General features: G+C 41.0%; 1 protein-coding gene and 1 pseudogene across 3 annotated transcripts in view; both read right to left on the reverse strand.

The window, feature by feature from the left end:
- DIAPH1 (diaphanous related formin 1) overlaps positions 1 to 19241 on the reverse strand; it is a 93569-nt gene that overhangs the window by 50975 nt on the left and 23353 nt on the right. Inside the window, exons 2-17 of one of the 3 annotated variants that reach the window (XM_059417780.1) lie at positions 16964 to 16990; positions 15811 to 15966; positions 13281 to 13382; positions 12807 to 12937; positions 12549 to 12635; positions 11438 to 11498; positions 10131 to 10270; positions 8339 to 8447; positions 7289 to 7399; positions 6999 to 7117; positions 6237 to 6353; positions 5508 to 5623; positions 4918 to 4982; positions 3440 to 3619; positions 1949 to 2701; positions 986 to 1100 (exon numbers count right to left, since the gene is read on the reverse strand). In XM_059417780.1, coding sequence (XP_059273763.1) covers positions 986 to 1100; positions 1949 to 2701; positions 3440 to 3619; positions 4918 to 4982; positions 5508 to 5623; positions 6237 to 6353; positions 6999 to 7117; positions 7289 to 7399; positions 8339 to 8447; positions 10131 to 10270; positions 11438 to 11498; positions 12549 to 12635; positions 12807 to 12937; positions 13281 to 13382; positions 15811 to 15966; positions 16964 to 16990 — 2389 coding nt within the window. Of the gene's footprint in view, positions 1 to 985; positions 1101 to 1948; positions 2702 to 3439; positions 3620 to 4917; positions 4983 to 5507; positions 5624 to 6236; positions 6354 to 6998; positions 7118 to 7288; positions 7400 to 8338; positions 8448 to 10130; positions 10271 to 11437; positions 11502 to 12548; positions 12636 to 12806; positions 12938 to 13280; positions 13383 to 15810; positions 15967 to 16963; positions 16991 to 19241 lie in introns of all 3 variants that reach the window. The other 2 variants (XM_059417779.1, XM_059417781.1) reach the window with 2 other exon arrangements.
- On the reverse strand, positions 10767 to 10912 carry LOC132028885 (U2 spliceosomal RNA; annotated as a pseudogene).

Consider the following 19241-nt stretch of genomic DNA (forward strand, 5'->3'; position numbering starts at 1 on the left):
AAGGCAGCACAAAACCACAAGAATTAGGAAGTGAAGAAAGAAGAGGGCAAAACAGATCAGTTCTTCTAGAACAAAGGGGAAGATATGAAGGTGAAAAAGAAAAGCAAGAATTTATGCAAAAAACCATGGACCAGAAGACAAGATCACTGGATCTGGTCATTTGACTTTGGACAAGATACATATATTCATTTCAAACATCCTACAGAATGGAGATAATACACAACCTGCTTATTTCTTAAGATTTCTGGGCAGGTCCAAGAAATAGTATGTGTTATAGCACTTGGAAGACTATAAAACACAACAGTAATGTAAGTTGATGGTATTAGTACTTAAGGAGTCCCTCGCTTTCTGAAGAAAGAACAACTACATGGCAGCTTTGACTTATCTCATCTCAGTTTTCTAAAGAGAAATTCCTTTACATCTGTTACATCTTGTCTCTAATGTTCAAGATACCCAATTAAAAGGCTCTTCTGTATTCTTACCTTTTGAAGCTGGAAGAACAAAGGGCCAGGAAGATGAAAGCATCAGATATTGAAAAGAAATGGAAGAAAAGAAAAAGAATCACACATGGTTGTTATTGTAGACAGTCACTTAATTACCTAACCTGTTAAAGACTGGCCCAACCCTTATTAATTATGTTTGTAGGCCTGGGATGGTACCTTAAAGATAGTGCCAGAATCCGTTCAAAAGTATTATCAAAATGGGCCCCATAATGAGCTTTATGTCACCTTAATCTCATATCCCCAACATGTTATACTGATAAAAAATACTTACAGGTGAAAAACATTGGGGAAGAAAAATACGAAAACACAAGTTTTCTTTCCCAACCCCAGTGTCCCCATAATACAAAAATATCTTAATTTCTTCTGAATGGGAAAAAACACCTCTTCAATCCTCATCCAGGGAAGGGAAGGAATGGGAGACTGACTTAAAGGATACTCAAAGTCCTATACTAGACCTGTGCATGAAAGAGGAAGGTACTCACTCTTGGTCTGGGCAGAAAAGGTCAGAGTAAGTTTGGCGAAAAGTTCATTGTTCTCAAAGCGGTCCTCTTTCACCTTTGTCCAGAAGCAGTCCTGGGACAGGTCCTCAGCAACAAACTGTGGATATGGGGAGGGTGTTAAGTGTTACTAAGTGGAGCCCTGTACTTTCCATCCTAGAAAACTGACCAAGATGCGGGTGAGGTGGGTGGTAGCTCTAAGTAATGTCTTACTAGAGTGACCAACTAGAGACACGGAAGAACTGTGCCCCACATGGAAGGACATAGTGCTTCCAGTTCATTCAAGAGTTAGGTTCACTTATGCTGCTTATCCTCCTTCTAACCTCAAATCCTCTAAACTGAAAAGTACTGAGGCTGTGTTTCACATCTTCCCTTATTCTACATTATATTCTCCCCATCAATTTGGCTAACTATGACATACTTGTTCATTTTATAAGTAAACCCCTAAGCTCCTTTTATTTGGTTTTTGGGAGCAGAAGGCTGAAGCAGAATCATAGGAGCCTCGAACACAGAGAGGAAATAATACTGTGCCATGAACACATGTCTTCTATAGCTCATTTACGGGGAAGAGATAGCAGAGCGTATCCATCAATCCACAGCTCTCAGATCAGCACCTTTATCAGCAGCTTACAGCCTGGTGAAATGACTATTATCAAACTGTGGATAACCATGGCACTCATATCCTCAAAGAAAAGGCCAAAAACATTAACTTAAGGATATGTTTAGGTTTTGTAGCAGAGTAAAAGGCTCAAAGAATTCTCCAAAGTGATGTCTGGCACACAGAAGATGCCTAGTATGTGCTGAGTAAACATAGGCCAAGAGTGAAACCTGAAGATAGAAAGTTGCCAACCATAAGAAACGGAAGCCCACCTGGGCACAAAATACAAAACAGGAAACTAAATTGGTTTCTTAAGATCTATTGAAGAAAAAATGGACAGAAATTCTCACCTTGGACCAGTTTGGCCTTCGGAGTTGCACCTCTGGCTTATAAAGCTTCTTTGGGGTCAATCCAAATGGCAGAACTGGGGCTGCAGGAACTCCAAATCCAAAAGGGGGAGGTGGAGTCATACCCATTCCAGGTGGAGGTGGAGGAATTCCAGGACCTCCAGGAATTGGAGGGGGTGGAGGGATTCCAGGACCACCAGGAAGAGGTGGAGGGGGAGGTGGCATTCCTGCTCCTCCAGGCAAGGGAGGAGGAGGTGGGGGGATACCAGCACTCCCAGGCAAAGGAGGGGGTGGGGGGATACCAGTACTCCCAGCCAAAGGAGGAGGTGGGGAGATGACAGTAGCCCCAGGCAAAGGAGGGGGTGGGGGGATGCTAGCACCCCCAGGCAAAGGAGGGGGTGGGGGGATGCTAGCACCCCCAGGCAAAGGAGGGGGTGGGGGGATGCCAGCTTCCCCAGGCAAAAGAGGTGGTACAGAGGAGCCAACACTTCCAGGCAAAGGAGGGGGCGGGGGGATATAAGCATGCCCAGGCAAAGGAGGGGGAGGTGGTGGAGGAGGAATGGTATCACCTCCAGGAAGAGGAGGTGGTGGAGGTATGGTAAGCTCTCTTGGTAAAGGAGGGGCTGGGGGTGGAGTAATAGTGCCAGGAGCAAGGGGAACAGTAGCACTGCTAGGAGGGGCTACAGCAGTAACTGCAGCAGAGAGAGAAGCCATTTCTTTCTTGGCATCTTCCAGTTCCTTGGACAGCTTGGCAACCTAGAGGAACATCAATGGAAGAACTCTTCACTCCACTTCAGGGACCACTGGGGTTGGAAAGGACCTAAAAATTACTTAATCCAGAGTTCTCTTTTTAAGCATAAAGACACTGAAAGGAGTCAGACAGATGAAATGATTCATCCAAAGTCAAATAGATATTTAGAATTCAGGTCTTCAAGTTCTTAGTTCAGCATGCTTTGCATTCAAAAAGCAACTTTAATCTTTATGTTAAATTCTCCCTTTAATTAGAAAATGCAAAGTTCAAGTAAATCAAATATTCTGGTGAGATAGGCACATAAGTGATCAAGTTATCAGATATCATGTATCATTTAAATAACTGTAACTGCAAAGAGTGTGGGCATTAATCTGCCCAGAAATAGTTTAACTAAGGGAAAATTAGCAAACATATTTAGTTTTTTGGGATTTTACTCCTGAATTTATGAGATGACTTTTAGTTTTATTCCTGGGTAGTTCTATGACTCCTTTTATTCTCTATATTATTTATTTTCCAAATTTTCTATCTTGTGTGTTACAGTAAATGATTTTTAAAAGATGCAATCACCTATTGTTAAAGATGATTTTTAAATGATTTTTAAAAGATGCATCATCTAACTAGATCACCTACTGGTAACTAAACCTTCCCTAGGAGTAAGATGACTGACTCCTGCTCCAAGACAGGCCCATCATGAGGCTGCTGACGGCACACAGGTCACTCTGCCTTCCCTGCTCAGACATTACCTCTCCTGTGAGCTGAGACACCTCTGCTTCCAAGTCCTGTTTCTCTGTGGCAATCTGCTGCTTTTCAGAATTCAAGACATCCTTTTCTCCCTGAAGATCCTGGAGCTTCTGCTCAAAGTCGCTTTCCATCTTTTTCATTTCTACCTGTAGCTCATGTCGGGCTGTTAACTCTGAGTCCAACTAAAGGAGAAAGGAATTAGGGTCCTAGTAAACTGTCCAGGAAGAAGCAGAGTGTTATTCCCCAAAATTCACTGTTTTGTCCCAATCCTTTACAGAGCTCACTTTCCCAGGAAAGGACTGGGAAAAAAGGCCACTATAATTTTGAATTCAAAATCAGGGTTAAAGAAGAGGGAACCAGAGATTATTTCCAGTCTCTCTAATTTGGGAGTTCTAAAAACAAACATAAAACAACCTAAGACAAATATTGTGCGATTTCGCTTATACATGGAATTTAAAAAACAAATGAACGAACAAAAACAAGCAGAAATGAGCTGATAAACAGAGAAAAAAGAGGTGTTTGCCAGACGGAATGGGGGTGGGGGTGGGCAAAATGGGTGAAGGAATGGAAGGTAGAGGCTTCCAGAAATGAAGTCACAGGAATGAAAGGTACAGCAGAGGGAATATAGTGAACCATATCATAAGAGTGTTGTGTGGTGACAGACGGCAGTTACACTTGTGCAGAGCACGGTATAATGTACAGACTTGTCAAATAACTATGTTGTGCACCTACAACTAACCTAACATTGTGTGTCAACTGTATTTCAATTAAAAAACAAACAAACAGGGCGCCTGGGTGGCTCGGTCAGTCAAGCATCCGACTCTTGATTGCATCTCAGGTCACGATCTCAGAATTGTGAGACTGAGCCCTGTGTCAGGCTCAGCACTCAGCATGGAGTCTGCTTAAGATTCTCTTCCTCTCCCTATGCTCCTCCCCCCACCGCCCCCTGCGCTTGCTTAAAATAAAAGGGGAGGGGTGGCAAAAACAACAAGAACAAACCTAAAATTTTTAAAAAATTTTTAACATTGTTAAGACATTTACACCAGAGCAGCTATGGTGTATAATCCCAACTGCTTCTAGGAGAAAAATCCATCAACCACAACAGAAGTCCTAACAACTGAAGAGAAATAAGGAATTGAGACATATTCCAGTCCCTGTTGTTCTGGGGTAAGTGGCCTGAGATGCCAGCAAAACCCCAGGAACGGTTATACATGAGAGTCATCTGTAGTTCCTGTCCTACCCAGGGGCTCCCGAACTGCGGACCACTAACTCCTCCACATCATGTCCACGTTAGTTTCTCCAGGGACGAACCTATGCCAGAAAGGTTCCCCCAGGAACTGCTACTGTGTGCTGAATGCTTGCGAAATATCACAGGTAACAGTTTCACATGTCAGAAAAAATATCATAATTCTTAAAAAGAAAAAAAGAAGAAAAGAAAAAAGAAAGGCCCTCAATTGTTTGATCTCTCACACACACACACCTTCTTTTCCAGTTCTGTAGCTTTGGCTTCAGATTTCTCCACCTTTGTTTTATCAATCATTTGATCTGAAAAGAAAGAGTCAAGTAAGTGAAGCTCCCAGTTCTCTTGTCTTTCCCTCTTACTACCTCCAACCTTCAATATAACCAAAGGACAATCTTTTATCCATTTGCTTATTTTTATTATCCTTCTTAACGTTCTGCTCTAGACAAAGAAATGGAGCTTTCAGTTAAGTTCAACAGGCAATTTCTGAGTGCTTGTTATACAGTAAGGCCACCGTGCTGGATGACCTGGAGAGTGCCCGCCCACAAGTGATACTTAAGAATCTGTGAGACCAGCAGGAATCACAGATAATAGGTAAAGTCCCTTCAAAAGGTAAGGTGATGTTTGAGTATGGGTAAATTTTAGATTTACAGAACAATAAACTAAAGGTCTCTGTATTCCTAGCACAGAAGTTGGTTATCACCTAAAGACAAAAATGGAAATACCTGGAGAAAAGAAAGATATCTTTCCTGAAAATTTCACTGGAAGAAAGAGAAAACATGAAAGGCAGAGCAATGTTTTAAGGAGACAGATCGGAGGAACATACTTACCAATCAACCCCTCAATATCAATCTGAAGATGCCGGCACTTGAAGTCAGGATCAGCCCCATTCTTGTGCAAAACTATTTGAGAAATACATTCTTCAATCAACTTATAGTACTGTGGCCTATGGAAGAAGAGAAGAAGGCTATCAGAGGAAAACCAAAATATAATTTTCTGAAGCATTCAGGATCAGGAAAAGTTAACTGCTTTGATAAGAGAGAGACCTGAGGGGACGTGTTCCTGAAAAGACCTTTTCATAGAACTAGCAGACATCCACTGCCATGTTAGGAAACTCACTATTGTACAACAGCTACCCATCTTCTTCAGATAATCAAAACTTGTTGCTATCAACCTCCTGGTGCCAATCATTTCCCATCTAAAACTCAGGCTCAAGCCTTTCTGTAACAGACAGCACTACCCCTGAACCTCTACTTCTAGGCAACTTGAAAGAACCTGAAATGGGTACCTCCCTTTGCTATCATCATCACCCCACCTCACCTCTCCTCTCTCCAAAAAAAGGACATTTTACTTATATAGTCTGACCTCCTCCATAAGGATGCTTTTCAGTCAGATTAAAAGGACAACTAACAACTCCTTTTATATCTGTGACTAAAAATGAACTGTAATCCTTGCCTTTGTCTCTTCTTTTTCCCTTTACAGACAGTCTTTGAATTTAAGGATTTTGCTCTCTCTACCTAGGCTCAAATTCAATACTTCTCACAGGTATACCATCTTACCTGGCCTCATAGTCATTTCGGACCAAGAGCAGGTGCTGCAGGATGGACAAGAAGTGTGGCTCTGCCTTTGAATCCTTCACTGTGTTTAATAGAATCTGGAAGACATCACTGAAGTCAGTGAAAAAGGGGAAGAAGCTAAGGAAAGCATATATTTAGAAACCATGTTTGACAGGTGGACTGCCCTGCTCTTGGCAAAAGTCACAAGATGCTACTTCTATTCTAACAGCTGCCTCTCCTGTAAATTATCCCAAATTTTAAGCTCCATAAGCTTCCTTAGGCTGAAGGGCCAGTGAGCTGGGTGGTGGTATACACAAAGATAAAGGATTCCCAGTACTTGGCCTGGAGATGAAGCAGTAGGCAGAAGTGAAAAGGTAACTGCACACAAGTCACTTGTGGCAAAAAGCAGTATGCAGCCAAACCATTCCCTCAGTCTCAGGGACACAGAGAAGAAAGCAAAATTACAAGCCCACCCCTGGCTTATGCATATTCTCCAAAGACCAGCTCTACACCACAGTAAGCTAAGATTTCATATTCTAGGAGGTCCATACTTATTTTGATAGCTACTTCCATTTCAAGGAACCCACAGATCTCTGGTCCATGCTGAGGGAAATAAAGCCCACAGCAATCAAAAGACACCTGCCTCATCTACTGAGAAGACACACAGACTGATGCCCTGTTCTGAGTCATCACCCCACACCATTCCAATACAGGGATCTACACTGAATGTCTCATGTGTCCTGAACCCAGTTCATAAAAGGATATTCCATCTCCATTCGAATGTCATCCAGCCGTCCCTTCAGGTCATAGGAATCTTCTTCTCCTTGCTCATCAAACACATTTAATTGCACTCTCATATCATCGTTTTCAATCTCTCGAAGGTCCTGTCAACAACCAAAGTACAAGTCAGGGAACCCAGAAGTGTCCTCTGCTGGCTAGAAACCCAACCCTTTCAACCTGGTTCTTAAACAGAAAGCCAAAGTGACACTAGAGATGATGGGGTCATGAGAGCCGGCAGTGAAGCGTGGCTGTCCTCTTGGAGAGCTGTGACTCACCTGCAACACCTGATGCAGCCCCAGGCGCATCAGTTCACTTCGGATGTGCACTCGAAAGTCAAGTTCTTCAGCTGGTGTGATAAGAGCATTGATCAGCTGCAAACAGCCCACCTAAAGTAAGAAAATTCAGAAGCATGTCATTGCTGATTCCTAGGGACCAAGATTCCATTCTCTTTACATGCAAATGTAGAAGATGCAGTACAAAACGGTAAGAACAGCTTCTTTTTAGAGCAGTAAGACCTGATTTGAGCCCAGGTGTGGAGAGCTCAGAGGTCTAAATGCTTCCAAGGATTTGATGGGAGACTTTGTTCTCAGCCTTGGCTTTCCTAGCATATAAATAGAGAGAATGCCTTTTCCCCCATCTCATAATAAGGAAAGCTGCTCTTTCTCTGCCTTCTTGGAGAGAAGAATAATCATTTTCCCTTCAGAACAAATCCTGAAATATAAAACATATACAGATGCAACTCATTTCATTGCATTTCACTTTATCACACTGCACTATATAATATGGTTTTGTTTTTTTGGTTTTTTTTTTTTACAAGTTGAAAGTCTGTGGCAACCCTATATCAAGCAAGTTTATCAGTGCTAATTTTCCAACAGCACTTGTTCACTCACTCTTATCTCTGTGTCGTAGTTTAGTAATTCTCAGAATATTTCAAACTTTTTCATTATTATTTTATTTGTCATGATCATCTGTGATCAGTGATTATGACATACTGAATGCTCATATGATAGTTACCGTTTTTAAGCAATAAAATATTTAATTAAGGTGGCTACATTGTTGTAGACATAATGCTATTTACACTTAATAAACCATGGTATAGAGTAAACATAACTTTTACATGCATGAAACTAGGAAACCCAAAAATTCATGTAACTCACTTTACTGAGATACTGGTTTTATTTTAATGTTCTGGAAGCAAATCTGCAGTATCTCCAAGGAATGCCTGTAGCTGGGAACCATTCCATGTGTTCTATTAAAAGGTCAAATGAACCTAAGTCCTTCCATCTTGAGTTCTATTCTTGGACAGTTTTGGAGGATATACTTGCCTTGAGTGCAATGGAGGTCCCACTTTTTAATCCATCCAACAATGGCTGGAAGCGTTCCACCTCATCCATCTCAGCTCTTTCTGTCATCGCCGTCAAAACCCTTTCATTCCTGCCCAGGAGAAAGGAAAGGGAGAGAAATGTCTAAGTGCCCTGCCACAGACAGGCATAGCAAGTAAATTATACAGGGGCACAGATCAGTTAGAAAATAGAACATTATCAACTGTCCAGACTTCCATTATTCTCCTCATCACCTAAGGCAGGGGTCAGAATCTGGTGAAAGCTAAGGACAATCTCCTCAGAAAAATTTATTTCCTAAAACCCATTCCTAGACTCTTTTTTTTTTTTTTTTCAAAGATTTTATTTATTTATTTGTAAGAGAGAGAGAGAGTGAGAGCGAGCACAGGCAGACAGAGTGGAAGGCAGAGTCAGAGGGAGAAGCAGGCTCCCTGCGGAGCAAGTAGCCCGATGTGGGACTCGATCCCAGGACGCTGGGATCATGACCTGAGCCGAAGGCAGCTGCTTAACCAACTGAGCCACCCAGGCGTCCCCCATTCCTAGACTCTTATCTACGGATACCAAATTAGAACACCTGTTCTATGGAGTATAAACTAGGATAACTTTTGGAAGGGTAGATAACAGTATCAATTTTAAGGGCACATAACTTTTGGCATACTTCTAGAAACCTATCCAACATAAATGCATAAATGTGAAATAATGTATGTACAAAGATGTTCATTATGGCATTATTTGTAGCAGTAAAACTTCTTATCACCTAGAGCAAGGGCCAGAATCTGCTAAGAAAAAAAAAATTTTCACCTAAAATGTCTAGCAACACGGAAACTGTTAAATTATGGGACATACATATTATGGAATGCTAACCAGCCAGTAAAGTTAAGGTAGATCTTTAAGTACCAACATAGAAAGATGTTTAAGATCAACTGTTAAATTAACCAAAAAAAAAAAAAAAGAAAGAAAGAAAAGGTGCAAAGAAATGAATGCTATGATTTAGTTTTATTAAACCAAACTGTTTCATAGCAATATAAATCCATTCTTTGCATGTGATTTGTTTTATAGGCATAAGCCATCATTCCTTAATTCTAACATTCTATCTTTTGGAGTGACAGAAAACATCTTGGAATCCAAGAAATACAATTTATTTGCGCTAGGAAAAAAAATATAAGACTATACCGAAGCCATTAACACTGGTTGCCTCTGCAGAAAAGGATTTACTGAAGGGATGAGGCTATTAAATTTCACTTTATATGTTTCTTTTCTGTTTGAATTTAAAAAATAAAGTTGTGTTACTTCTGAATTAAAAAAACAAAGTAAATGTAACCCCTGCCTTAGGCGATAGAGACAGTAACAGACACCTTGCAGATCACCCCTCTGATAACCACCAGTATGCTGAGGACGGCGCCAAACACCTCATAGTCCTTCTTAAACATTATGATTCAGTATCTTACCTAGTATTTAAGATATAGTGGACACCCAATCAACTCAATTTTCCTCTAGACTAGGGAAGGTGGTCATAAAGAGAATGGAGGGGGCCTGGTGGAGCCTGGGTGGCTCAGTCATTAACCATCTGCCTTCGGTTCAAGGTCATGATCCCAGGGTCCTGGGATCGAGCCCCACATCAGGCTCCCTACTCAGTGGGAAGCCTGCTTCTCCCTCTCTCACTCCCCTTGCTTGTGTTCCTTCTCTTGCTGTCTCTCTGTCAAATAAATACATCTTTAAAAAAAAAAAAAAGAGAGAGAGAGAGAGAATAGAGAAGAGCTATAACCCAGTTACATACATGTCCTCTGGCTGTGGTAAGATACAAAGAGCAGAGAGCAGCTTAGCTGCATCAATCATCATGTTGGGAACAGCTGGATCCATGGCTCTGACCAGCAGCAGGATTCCTTCTTCTGTTTCCAGCATGGTCTTGATTCCAAACTGGAAGGATAAGAATAGAGAAGGGAGGCTTAATGATGACAGCATTTGACCAAGGACTAAGTTGGGGTGGTTATAGGTTCAATGATGTCCCCCTAAATTCTTATGTTGAAGTCCTAAGCCCCAATACCTCAGAATATGACCTTATTTGGAAATAGGGTCACTGGCAGATGTGATTAGGTAAGTTACAACAAGCTCATACTAGAGTACGGTAGACCCTTAATCCAGTATGACTGTGGTCCCCGTAACCAGGAAACATGTCAACACAGATATGCACAGTAGACCACCACCTTGTGAACACAAAGGCGGACCCTGGGGTGAGGCATCTAAAAGCCATGGAATGCCAAAGACTGACAGCAAGCTACCAGAAGCCAGAAGAGAGGCATGGAACATACACTCTCCCTCACAGCCTTCGGAAGGACTCAATACTACCAAATACCTAAATACTTGGATTTACGGCCTCCAAGAACTGTGACAATATATTTCTGTTGTTTAATACACAGTTTGTAGTGCTTTGTTATAACAGCCACAGCAAACTAATACAGGAGGAGACCTCTTCCTAGCATAGCTAAATAGGGATATAAATACAACACAATTTTATATTAGATACTACACTTGATCTTAGCCAAAAGGCTGAGAAGCAATACAATTTTATATTAGATACAACACAATTCCAGGCCTTCAAAAAAAAAAAAAAATAACAAAATTAAATAATGAGGAAGACAGATCTGCACTCTGGAGCAAACACCTGTGAGATCCCAGAGGGAGAAAGGAAGGAGGGAAGGAAGGAAGGAAGGAAAGAACAAATGAAAGAAAAGAAGCAGGGAAGGAAGAAGGGTAAGGTAGCTTGATTCTATAGTAGGAAGAGTACGGAACACAAACAAACAAAAAATAAATCTTCCCAAAATAATAAATACAGATTAGGAAATTCAAGAATTAGCAAAACAAAGTATAAAAAGAGGAAAGAAAATGAGCCTACCTTCTGAAACAGACATCAGAACTGGGAAAAGGTCCACAGAAACATACATATGTGGCCATCAAAAAGCTGTAATACTAAAAGGAAAAGCTAACAGTCTTGAACTTTATATTCCTAGGTCCTTTTTAGAGTTTACCAATAGAAAAGAACAGGGGTTATGATGATGGTTGGAATGAGAATGGGAAAAATCTCACCTTATTGTTCATAAACGCTTTCAAGCAACGGATGATCTCATGCTTGTTACGGCTATCGTAGCTTCTGTGTGTAAAAGACATACTTCATTAGTTCCCTTTATTGTATACCCCTCTCCCATTTGACTTTTCAATCTTGAACACACAGGTCTTTGGAACATCCCCAACTAGTAGCTGAGTAAATTCTAGGACACAGCAATTTGCCTTGAAACACTGACAAAAACAGGTTGAGGGGAACTGCCACCATCAGACCTCTGATTAATCTTCTCGTAATCCAAAAATTTAGTACTACATTAAAATCTTTTAACTCCCTTTAGGTTTTTTTTTTTTTTTTTTTAATTTTTATTTATTTATTTGACAGACAGAGATCACAAGTAGGCAGAGAGGCAGGCAGAGAGAGGGGAGGAAGCAGGCTCCCTGCTGAGCAGAGAGCCCGATGCAGGGTTCATTCTCAGGACCCTGAGATCATGACCTGAGCCGAAGGCAGAAGCTTAATCAACTGAGCCACCCAGGCGCCCCTCCCTTTAGGTTTCTAAGTGCTAAATTAGATCAGGAGTATATCCCATCTATTACTGCCTGCCTCACTAAGTCAAAGGCTTCAAGCCTGTCCATTCAGGAGGTAGGGGCCCTATGTTTGGTTTTGGAAAGATCATAAGAAGTAGAGAAGTCGCTATGGGTCAGGCTGACTTCAAGGTAGCCTAAGACAGTCCAAGATATCCCAAGAACTATTCCAACCCTGAAGACTGTCAGAAAATTAGCCCCAAATTTATCAAGAATATTTTAAGACTTTTGAATGGGATATAACCAGGAATGGGTCCCAAGGGAGCTCTGAATGAATGTTGACTCCACTTCCAGATTGGGTAAGAACCTATGCTGGCAGACCCACAATCTTATGTGGTCCACAGCCTATGTTATCCACTGTGCTCCTCTTCCCTCTGCTATATCTGTAATCACTCATCCTCTAGTTTGCCCAAAGACAAACCCTCTTTGCAATTAACAGCATATTCTCCTAGTCTACAATTTCTCATTTTAGTGGCATTTTCTCCTATAGAGCAAACAGCTAAGTCCCCTAATACCCTCCACCGAAAATATGTCAGAGGTTGGAAGTCCTCACCCAGGAGTCTCCTCTCTCTCATCATGGAGTCGTTTAAGGATATCCAATAAAGAGGCCAGACCCTCAGCACCAAATGTTTGCACCCAGCTGTAAGGAGTTGACAGAGACAATGCAATATTAAATCAGTATTTATCCACCCAAACAACTCTTTACCCCCAATCCAGAACTCTCAAACATCCTCACTCCTCTGATCTTCAATACCCACCAATAAATCCTAACCCTGGGATCTCACTCTTGTTACCACCTCAGAATCCTCACCTGACAGGGTTGTTGTTGAGGGAGACACGAAGGGATTCCAGGCAGGTGAGCAGAGGCATATCCCGCAAGCCTGACCTCAACTCCTGAATGTACATCATAGCAGACCTAGAGCTCTCCTTCTGGCTCATGCCCTAGACAGGAACATATGGGAAGGTCAATACTGGATGCAGTCATAAACTGGACTAGCATTAGTCATTACCTTTCGAATATCAAGCCAGACACACATTACACACAGCACCAAATTCTGTGGGACTCAGAATTTCCCATCTCATTCCCCACACACACTTCATGAGGACTGAATGAGGTAAAAAAGTATCTTAATAACAGTAACTTGAATGACAGTAAAACATGAGTATATAACAGAATAAAATAAGACTGATGCAGACATAAAATGTTCTACAACACTGGCAAAAGAAACAGGTCCAAGATAAGGGCAGAGTCTCCCATGACATGGGTAGCTGCCCCAGGACTCACAGCCTTAGACGTGTGCAAGTATTGGGACACCATCTCCCTCTTGATGATTATGTCCTTCTCCCTCAAAGGCTGCTGTTTCTCCTCATTCAGGTTCATATCCAACTAGTAGACAGAGGGGGGGGGGGGAAGGAAGAAAATAAAACTGCATCAAATTCCTTATAAGTTTTCAGTGTTTAATATTTAGTATATTTAGTCAAGAGTTAAACACATTAAATCCTTACTGAGTCAGTAAATTTTCCTGATCGCTTGAGATTTAAGCTATTACGGATTATGAAAATTCCTCAGGGATGTTAATGGTTAACACTCTAGCCTAAATTCCTACAGACACTTTTATACACAATGTTTTTCCTAACAAATATATACTCTTAAGCTAGATGAAAATTCTATTTTTTATTACTGAAACAAAAGAACACATTATGTTTTTTTGTACTTGGAATGGTCTTAAGAATCTCTTCTGGATGACCAGTATCTTCCGAACCCTTAAGATCTGCACCACTCTAGGGTGTAAACACTCATTAGCATTGGTTAACTCAGTCTTTGTACAAACTCCTTTCCCACGAAGAAAGAACTAGAACCCTGTAATAAAGCCCCTCAAACAGATGTAACTTGGATATGGTATTGAGGAAAAAGCTCAACTTGAGCCTGTTACGTGTACGGCCATGTGTCTAAGCCCACTGCCTCAGTGAGCACAAATTTAACCCAGTAAGTCCAAAATATTATTTGAAATGGGGAAAGGGTAGGGGAAAAACAGATACATTCCAGTTCTTCTCTGTCTCCAGCTGTATGTGTGTGTGAGAGAAAAAGAGAAGGAAACACTGTCCCTAAATAGTAAAACAAATGTGATGTTTTTCTGACTCAATTCCTGCTGCTTTTTTCCTCCTTTTACATATATACTGAACACAGAAGTTGCAAAGTGGGGGCCTTCAGGCTGAATCAGACCCAAAGACACGGTATGTTTTGCTTAGCTAGTTCAACATTTTAAATCTGGAAGACTTTATATAAAGGATGCAATCATCAAATTTCAGATTTCTGCATAACTCTATGGATCAGTTTCCTCCACCAATTTTTTATAGTGATAGCAAGGATAAAAGAGACAGACAAAAACCTATGAGGAAATAAAATTTAAAAGAACATTAGTACAAGAGACTTTATGTGGAATTGTGATTTGAATGAACAGTTTTATTTTATTTTATTTTATTTTTATTCATTTGACAGAGATCACAAGTAGGCAGAGAAGCAGGCAGAGAGAGAGAGAAGGAAGCAGGCTCCCTGCTGAGCAGAGTGCCAGATGAGGGGCCCAATTCCAGGATCATGACCTGAGCCGAAGGCAGAAGCTTTAACCTACTGAGCCACTCAAGCACCCTGAATGAACAGTTTTTTAAAGAAAATGACCAACTGGTAAAATCTGAATGCTAACTATAATAGTTGATACTATTAAACAATTACTGTTTTTCAAAAATTGAAGATTTCTAACTTCTTTAGAAAAACAAAAATATCTGGTACTATTGGGCATTTCCAAATGGAGTGCTACAGAAGCTACTGGCATTGAACTGTGGCTGGCCCTCTTCACAAAAACACCTGAAGTCCTTCTGCATTTGACCACAGTCCCTCCTCCTTTTCATCACTCACTATCTGGCTTAACTTATTGTTCCTGCCTTCTTGGCCCTGAAAACATGTACATTTGCAATTCAAGCCCAAAAGATGGTCTTGGGCTCTCACAGCACTTGGACTGAGAGACAAACTGAAAGCTATAGTGAAAAAGAATAATAGTACTGGCTTAGTGTTTATTATATACCAGGCCCAATGTTAAGAATTTTATGCCCATGCTTTTATTAAGTTAGGCCTGCCACTAGTCTCTGTTTGAATCTGAAACCATCTATCAAGGCAATATATAGGTCATAGGAAACCTCAGAACTATGTACTCACAACTTTCCCAGACCTATTAGGACTACTGTGCATTCGCTGAATGTCCTGCTCACTCAGTGTCCCTCACGGAGGACATGAAATCAAGTCACATCCCTGTGCATTTCATTACTCAACTGACTTCATCCACAATCTTTAAAGGTCTTCTAGGAATTACAGCATCAGAATTATCTCTCCAGATTCACCACTAAATAGAAGACCGTGGGTAAATGATGACTTTCCATGCCTCAGTCTCCTTTCATATAGAATTGATTGCAAATGCTTTAAAACTTTATCCACCCTGGCTAACCCAAAAGTGTTCTCCACACCACCACATAAGTTGGTCCACTTGCCTAAGGTCTTTGTGGTTAACATATAGTTGTGCCGAAGGACATTAACAAGGTGGGCATCCATTAGATATGTCCAAGTCTAACTCATCGATTTCCATCTATGGACTGGTACTTGTATATTTAGTCCCTTTGTTAATAGGACTATTAAGACATTCTCTGTTAAACCTGAAATTTTTTGTAATTAAGGGCTAATTAAGGGGGATCATGCCCAAAAGAGTGCCCACCAGGCCCATAAATGCATTTTCAGAAAAAAAGCAGTTTTGGGGTGGAAAACTTACCAGCATCTGTTCAAAGAGTACTAGAACTTGCTCATCTGAAACATCTTGCAATGACTGTGCTGTGGGATCATCCCCGTATGAAGCAGAAGAATTTCTATGAGCAGAATTGGGCTTTTCCTTCTCCTTCTTAATTCTCATGCTGGTAAATCTCTCCAGCTGAGAAAGAGAAAAAATTATTAGCGATCCATTTTCATTCACACAACATACCGCACATGAAGTAGTCAACTCTCTAACTTCTTATACGTGCATGGTTCCTCTGGTTTGTGGGCACTTTAAGATTCTTCTAACATTAAAACAAGAAATCTCTTACCTAATTTAGTATACTCATTCTGTACTCCCATCTTCATCCAAAAGTAAGAGGACTGAAGTATTAAGATTTGAAACCTCTCTACAAAGAGAATACCTTGTTCTTGAGTTCTCTGGACATTTCTAAGCCCTTCAGCAATACAGAACTGAAAACACCTCACGTATAGAGTTAGCTCAGTAAAATGCTAAAATGCCATTTGTTTCCTTCAGAGGGTCCCTCCCTTCCAGAGCTGAGTATGAACACAGATTTTAGTAGGTATAGGTCATAAAGAATAAACAAGTAAACGCCTTAAAACCAGGAACCAGTACTTTCTGTACATTTCATGTACATTTCTTCTGTACACTCCAAAGCCCCTGTGTTATAGAGGCAGCAAAAGTTCAATATACGGTCTTCAAAATCCCCTTTGTAAAGAATACAGTGTACTTCAGGGGTATATATGCTGTCTCTCTGCCAACCCAAGACTCATGACCCATTCCCCAAACCTCAAGTACAGATGCTCAAACCAAAGAGCCACCAGTAAGCTGAAGTTTATTAGCTGTTTGAAAATAACAGTAAGTATCTTCAAGCATTGTGGGATTTCAAGCGATGGGAGTAGCATTCAGACTGCAAGTCAGTTATGAGTTTAAAGAATGTGGCTACCCTCAGAAGCCAAAGAAATGTCCCAGGGGGATGCATGCAATGGGCCAAACACAGAGCAAAGAGTTCGGGAAAAAATTTGGGGAGGTTCTGAGAATAGAACCAACATCACCATTTCAAGTTATAGAAAGTCAAAGTTATGACAAGTGGTAAATATCACAGTGGAGGAAATGAGCTGGAACATGCACATGCTGAACAAAATTTCCTTACCTCATCTGCCATGAGCCGCTTCAGAGTCTAAGAAACAAGAAAAAGAAGGGAAAAGAAAAAGAAGATAGATCAGTGGAATTCCCCAACACCAAATGGGTTGGGGGGAGAAAAAGAGTAAGTTGAAAGGATCTAAGGTACTTTCTACAACCTAAAGATTTCAGCAAACTATTCCTTACCACATTCTCCCATGTAAGGGGCATGAAGGAGTTTCAAGGTCACTAACATATGACTCTTTGGCAGGGAAAACAAACAGAGAACCGCAAGGACTCTAAGATGACCACTATGCATATGAAACATGCTTAACTTCATCAGTAAACAAGGGAATGCAAACTAAAACCACAAAATGAGATATCACTTCACACTCTCACAGATGGCAATCATTTTCTTGTCTGTCTGGTTGGAGAGAAGTGGGAGCTCTCACACAGTCAGCAGTAATGTAAATTGCTATGGCCACTGTGGAAAACAGCATGGCATTATCTAATAAAGTTAAATACACACACATACAACTCAACACATCAATTTCAATAAATCTATCCTGCAGAAACTTGCATGTATGTACCAGGATGTATGGAACAAGAATGATCACAGTAACACTAAAACAATATCTAAAACAGAGAACAAGCCAAAGAGCCATCAAGAATAGAATGGGTAACCTGGTACCATGTACAATGGGGAACAATTACACAGAGAAATTAAACGAACTCACAAACATTAAAACTAAATGAGTTATGTCTTTTATATTCAGCTTAAAAACATGTCAACTATATTATTATTTAGGAGGTAAAATTATAAACGAATGATTATCACAAATGTCAAAACCATGCTTAGTTGGGCTGAGTGGACAAGTTGTGACTGCATAAGGGGACAAAGGGGCTTCTGAGGTGCTCATAATATTTCATTTTTTGACACAGATGATTGTTACATGGGTGTTTGGTTTAATAATTCTGTGTTCTATGTTCTCTTCCATATACATGCTGTACTTAAAAAAAATAGCAGGGATGATAAAGCAGGAATTCTTTGTCCTAATACCTCATTTTAAACCGTATTTCATTATCTTAATGTTTTTACAAGAATATATATAGTAAAGGCCTCTTGACTAACCTTCCTCAACTAATGAAAAACTAGGGGCGCCTGGGTGGCTCAGTCATTAAGCAACTGCCTTCGGCTCAGGTCATGGTCCCAGAATCTTGGGATGGAGCCGAGAATCAGGCTCCCTGCTCAGCAGGGAGCCTGATTCTCCCTCTCCCACTCCCCCTGCTTGTGTTCCCTTTCTTGCTGTCTCTCTCTCTCTCTGTGTGTCAAATAAATAAGTAAAATCTTTTAAAAAGGTGGGGGGCACCTGGGTGGCTCAGTGGGTTAAGCCTAAGCCTTCATTCAGCTCAGGTCATGATCCCAGGGTCCTGGGATCGAGCCCCGCATTGGGCTCTCTGCTCAGCGGGGAGCCTGCTTCCTCTTCTCTCTCTCTGCCTGCCTCTCTGCCTACTTGTGATAGGTCAAATAAATAAAATCTTAAAAAAAAAAAAAAGAAAGAAAGAAAGATAAGATGGGACACCCGAGTGGCTCAGTGGATTAAGGTCTCTGCCTTCGGCTCAGGTCAAGATCCCAGGGTCCTAGGATGGAGCCCCATACTGGGCTCTCTGCTTAGCAGGGGGGCTGCTTCCTCTTCTCTCTCTGCCTGCCTCTCTGCCTACTTGTCATCTTTGTCAAATAAATAAATATTTTAAAAAAAATATTCTCCCCTACCAAAAAAAAAGAAGAAAAGAAAGAAAGAAAAATAGCTCTCACCCTGCCGCAGAGCTATTTTACTAACCTTTTTCCGGATAAGAAAAAACCTCTACCATTATGTTCATGTTCCCCACGTCAGACTTTAATTATATCTGGTTAAATAATGAATCAACTTTTCTCTCCATGGTCCAGAGGAGGTCAAGCTTCCACTGACTGAGGACTAATCACAAACCTGAAGCTTTAAGAACCTTGCTCAGCATCAACAGAATTTACAGTTACTTTGTGTGTGCCGCTTACTGGGGAGAGAAGGCAGAAGGATGGTGAGGCAGGCGGCAACACTGAAGGAGACTAACACTTCCTTTTGTCACCATCCTTATTCACAGGGGAAACAAGGTACAAAAAGGATGAGTATGTACAATTTAACCACTGCCAAGATTAAACTTAAGTGCACCTACCTAGAGTAACTGCTTCCAGAAACTTGTACTCCAAACTCAAAATGTTCCTTCATAACCAAGCAACAACCCTAACAATTCTGGGATGGATATAACACAGG

This window comes from Mustela nigripes, chromosome 12, assembly GCF_022355385.1.
Source record: "Mustela nigripes isolate SB6536 chromosome 12, MUSNIG.SB6536, whole genome shotgun sequence".
Taxonomy (NCBI): domain Eukaryota; kingdom Metazoa; phylum Chordata; class Mammalia; order Carnivora; family Mustelidae; genus Mustela; species Mustela nigripes.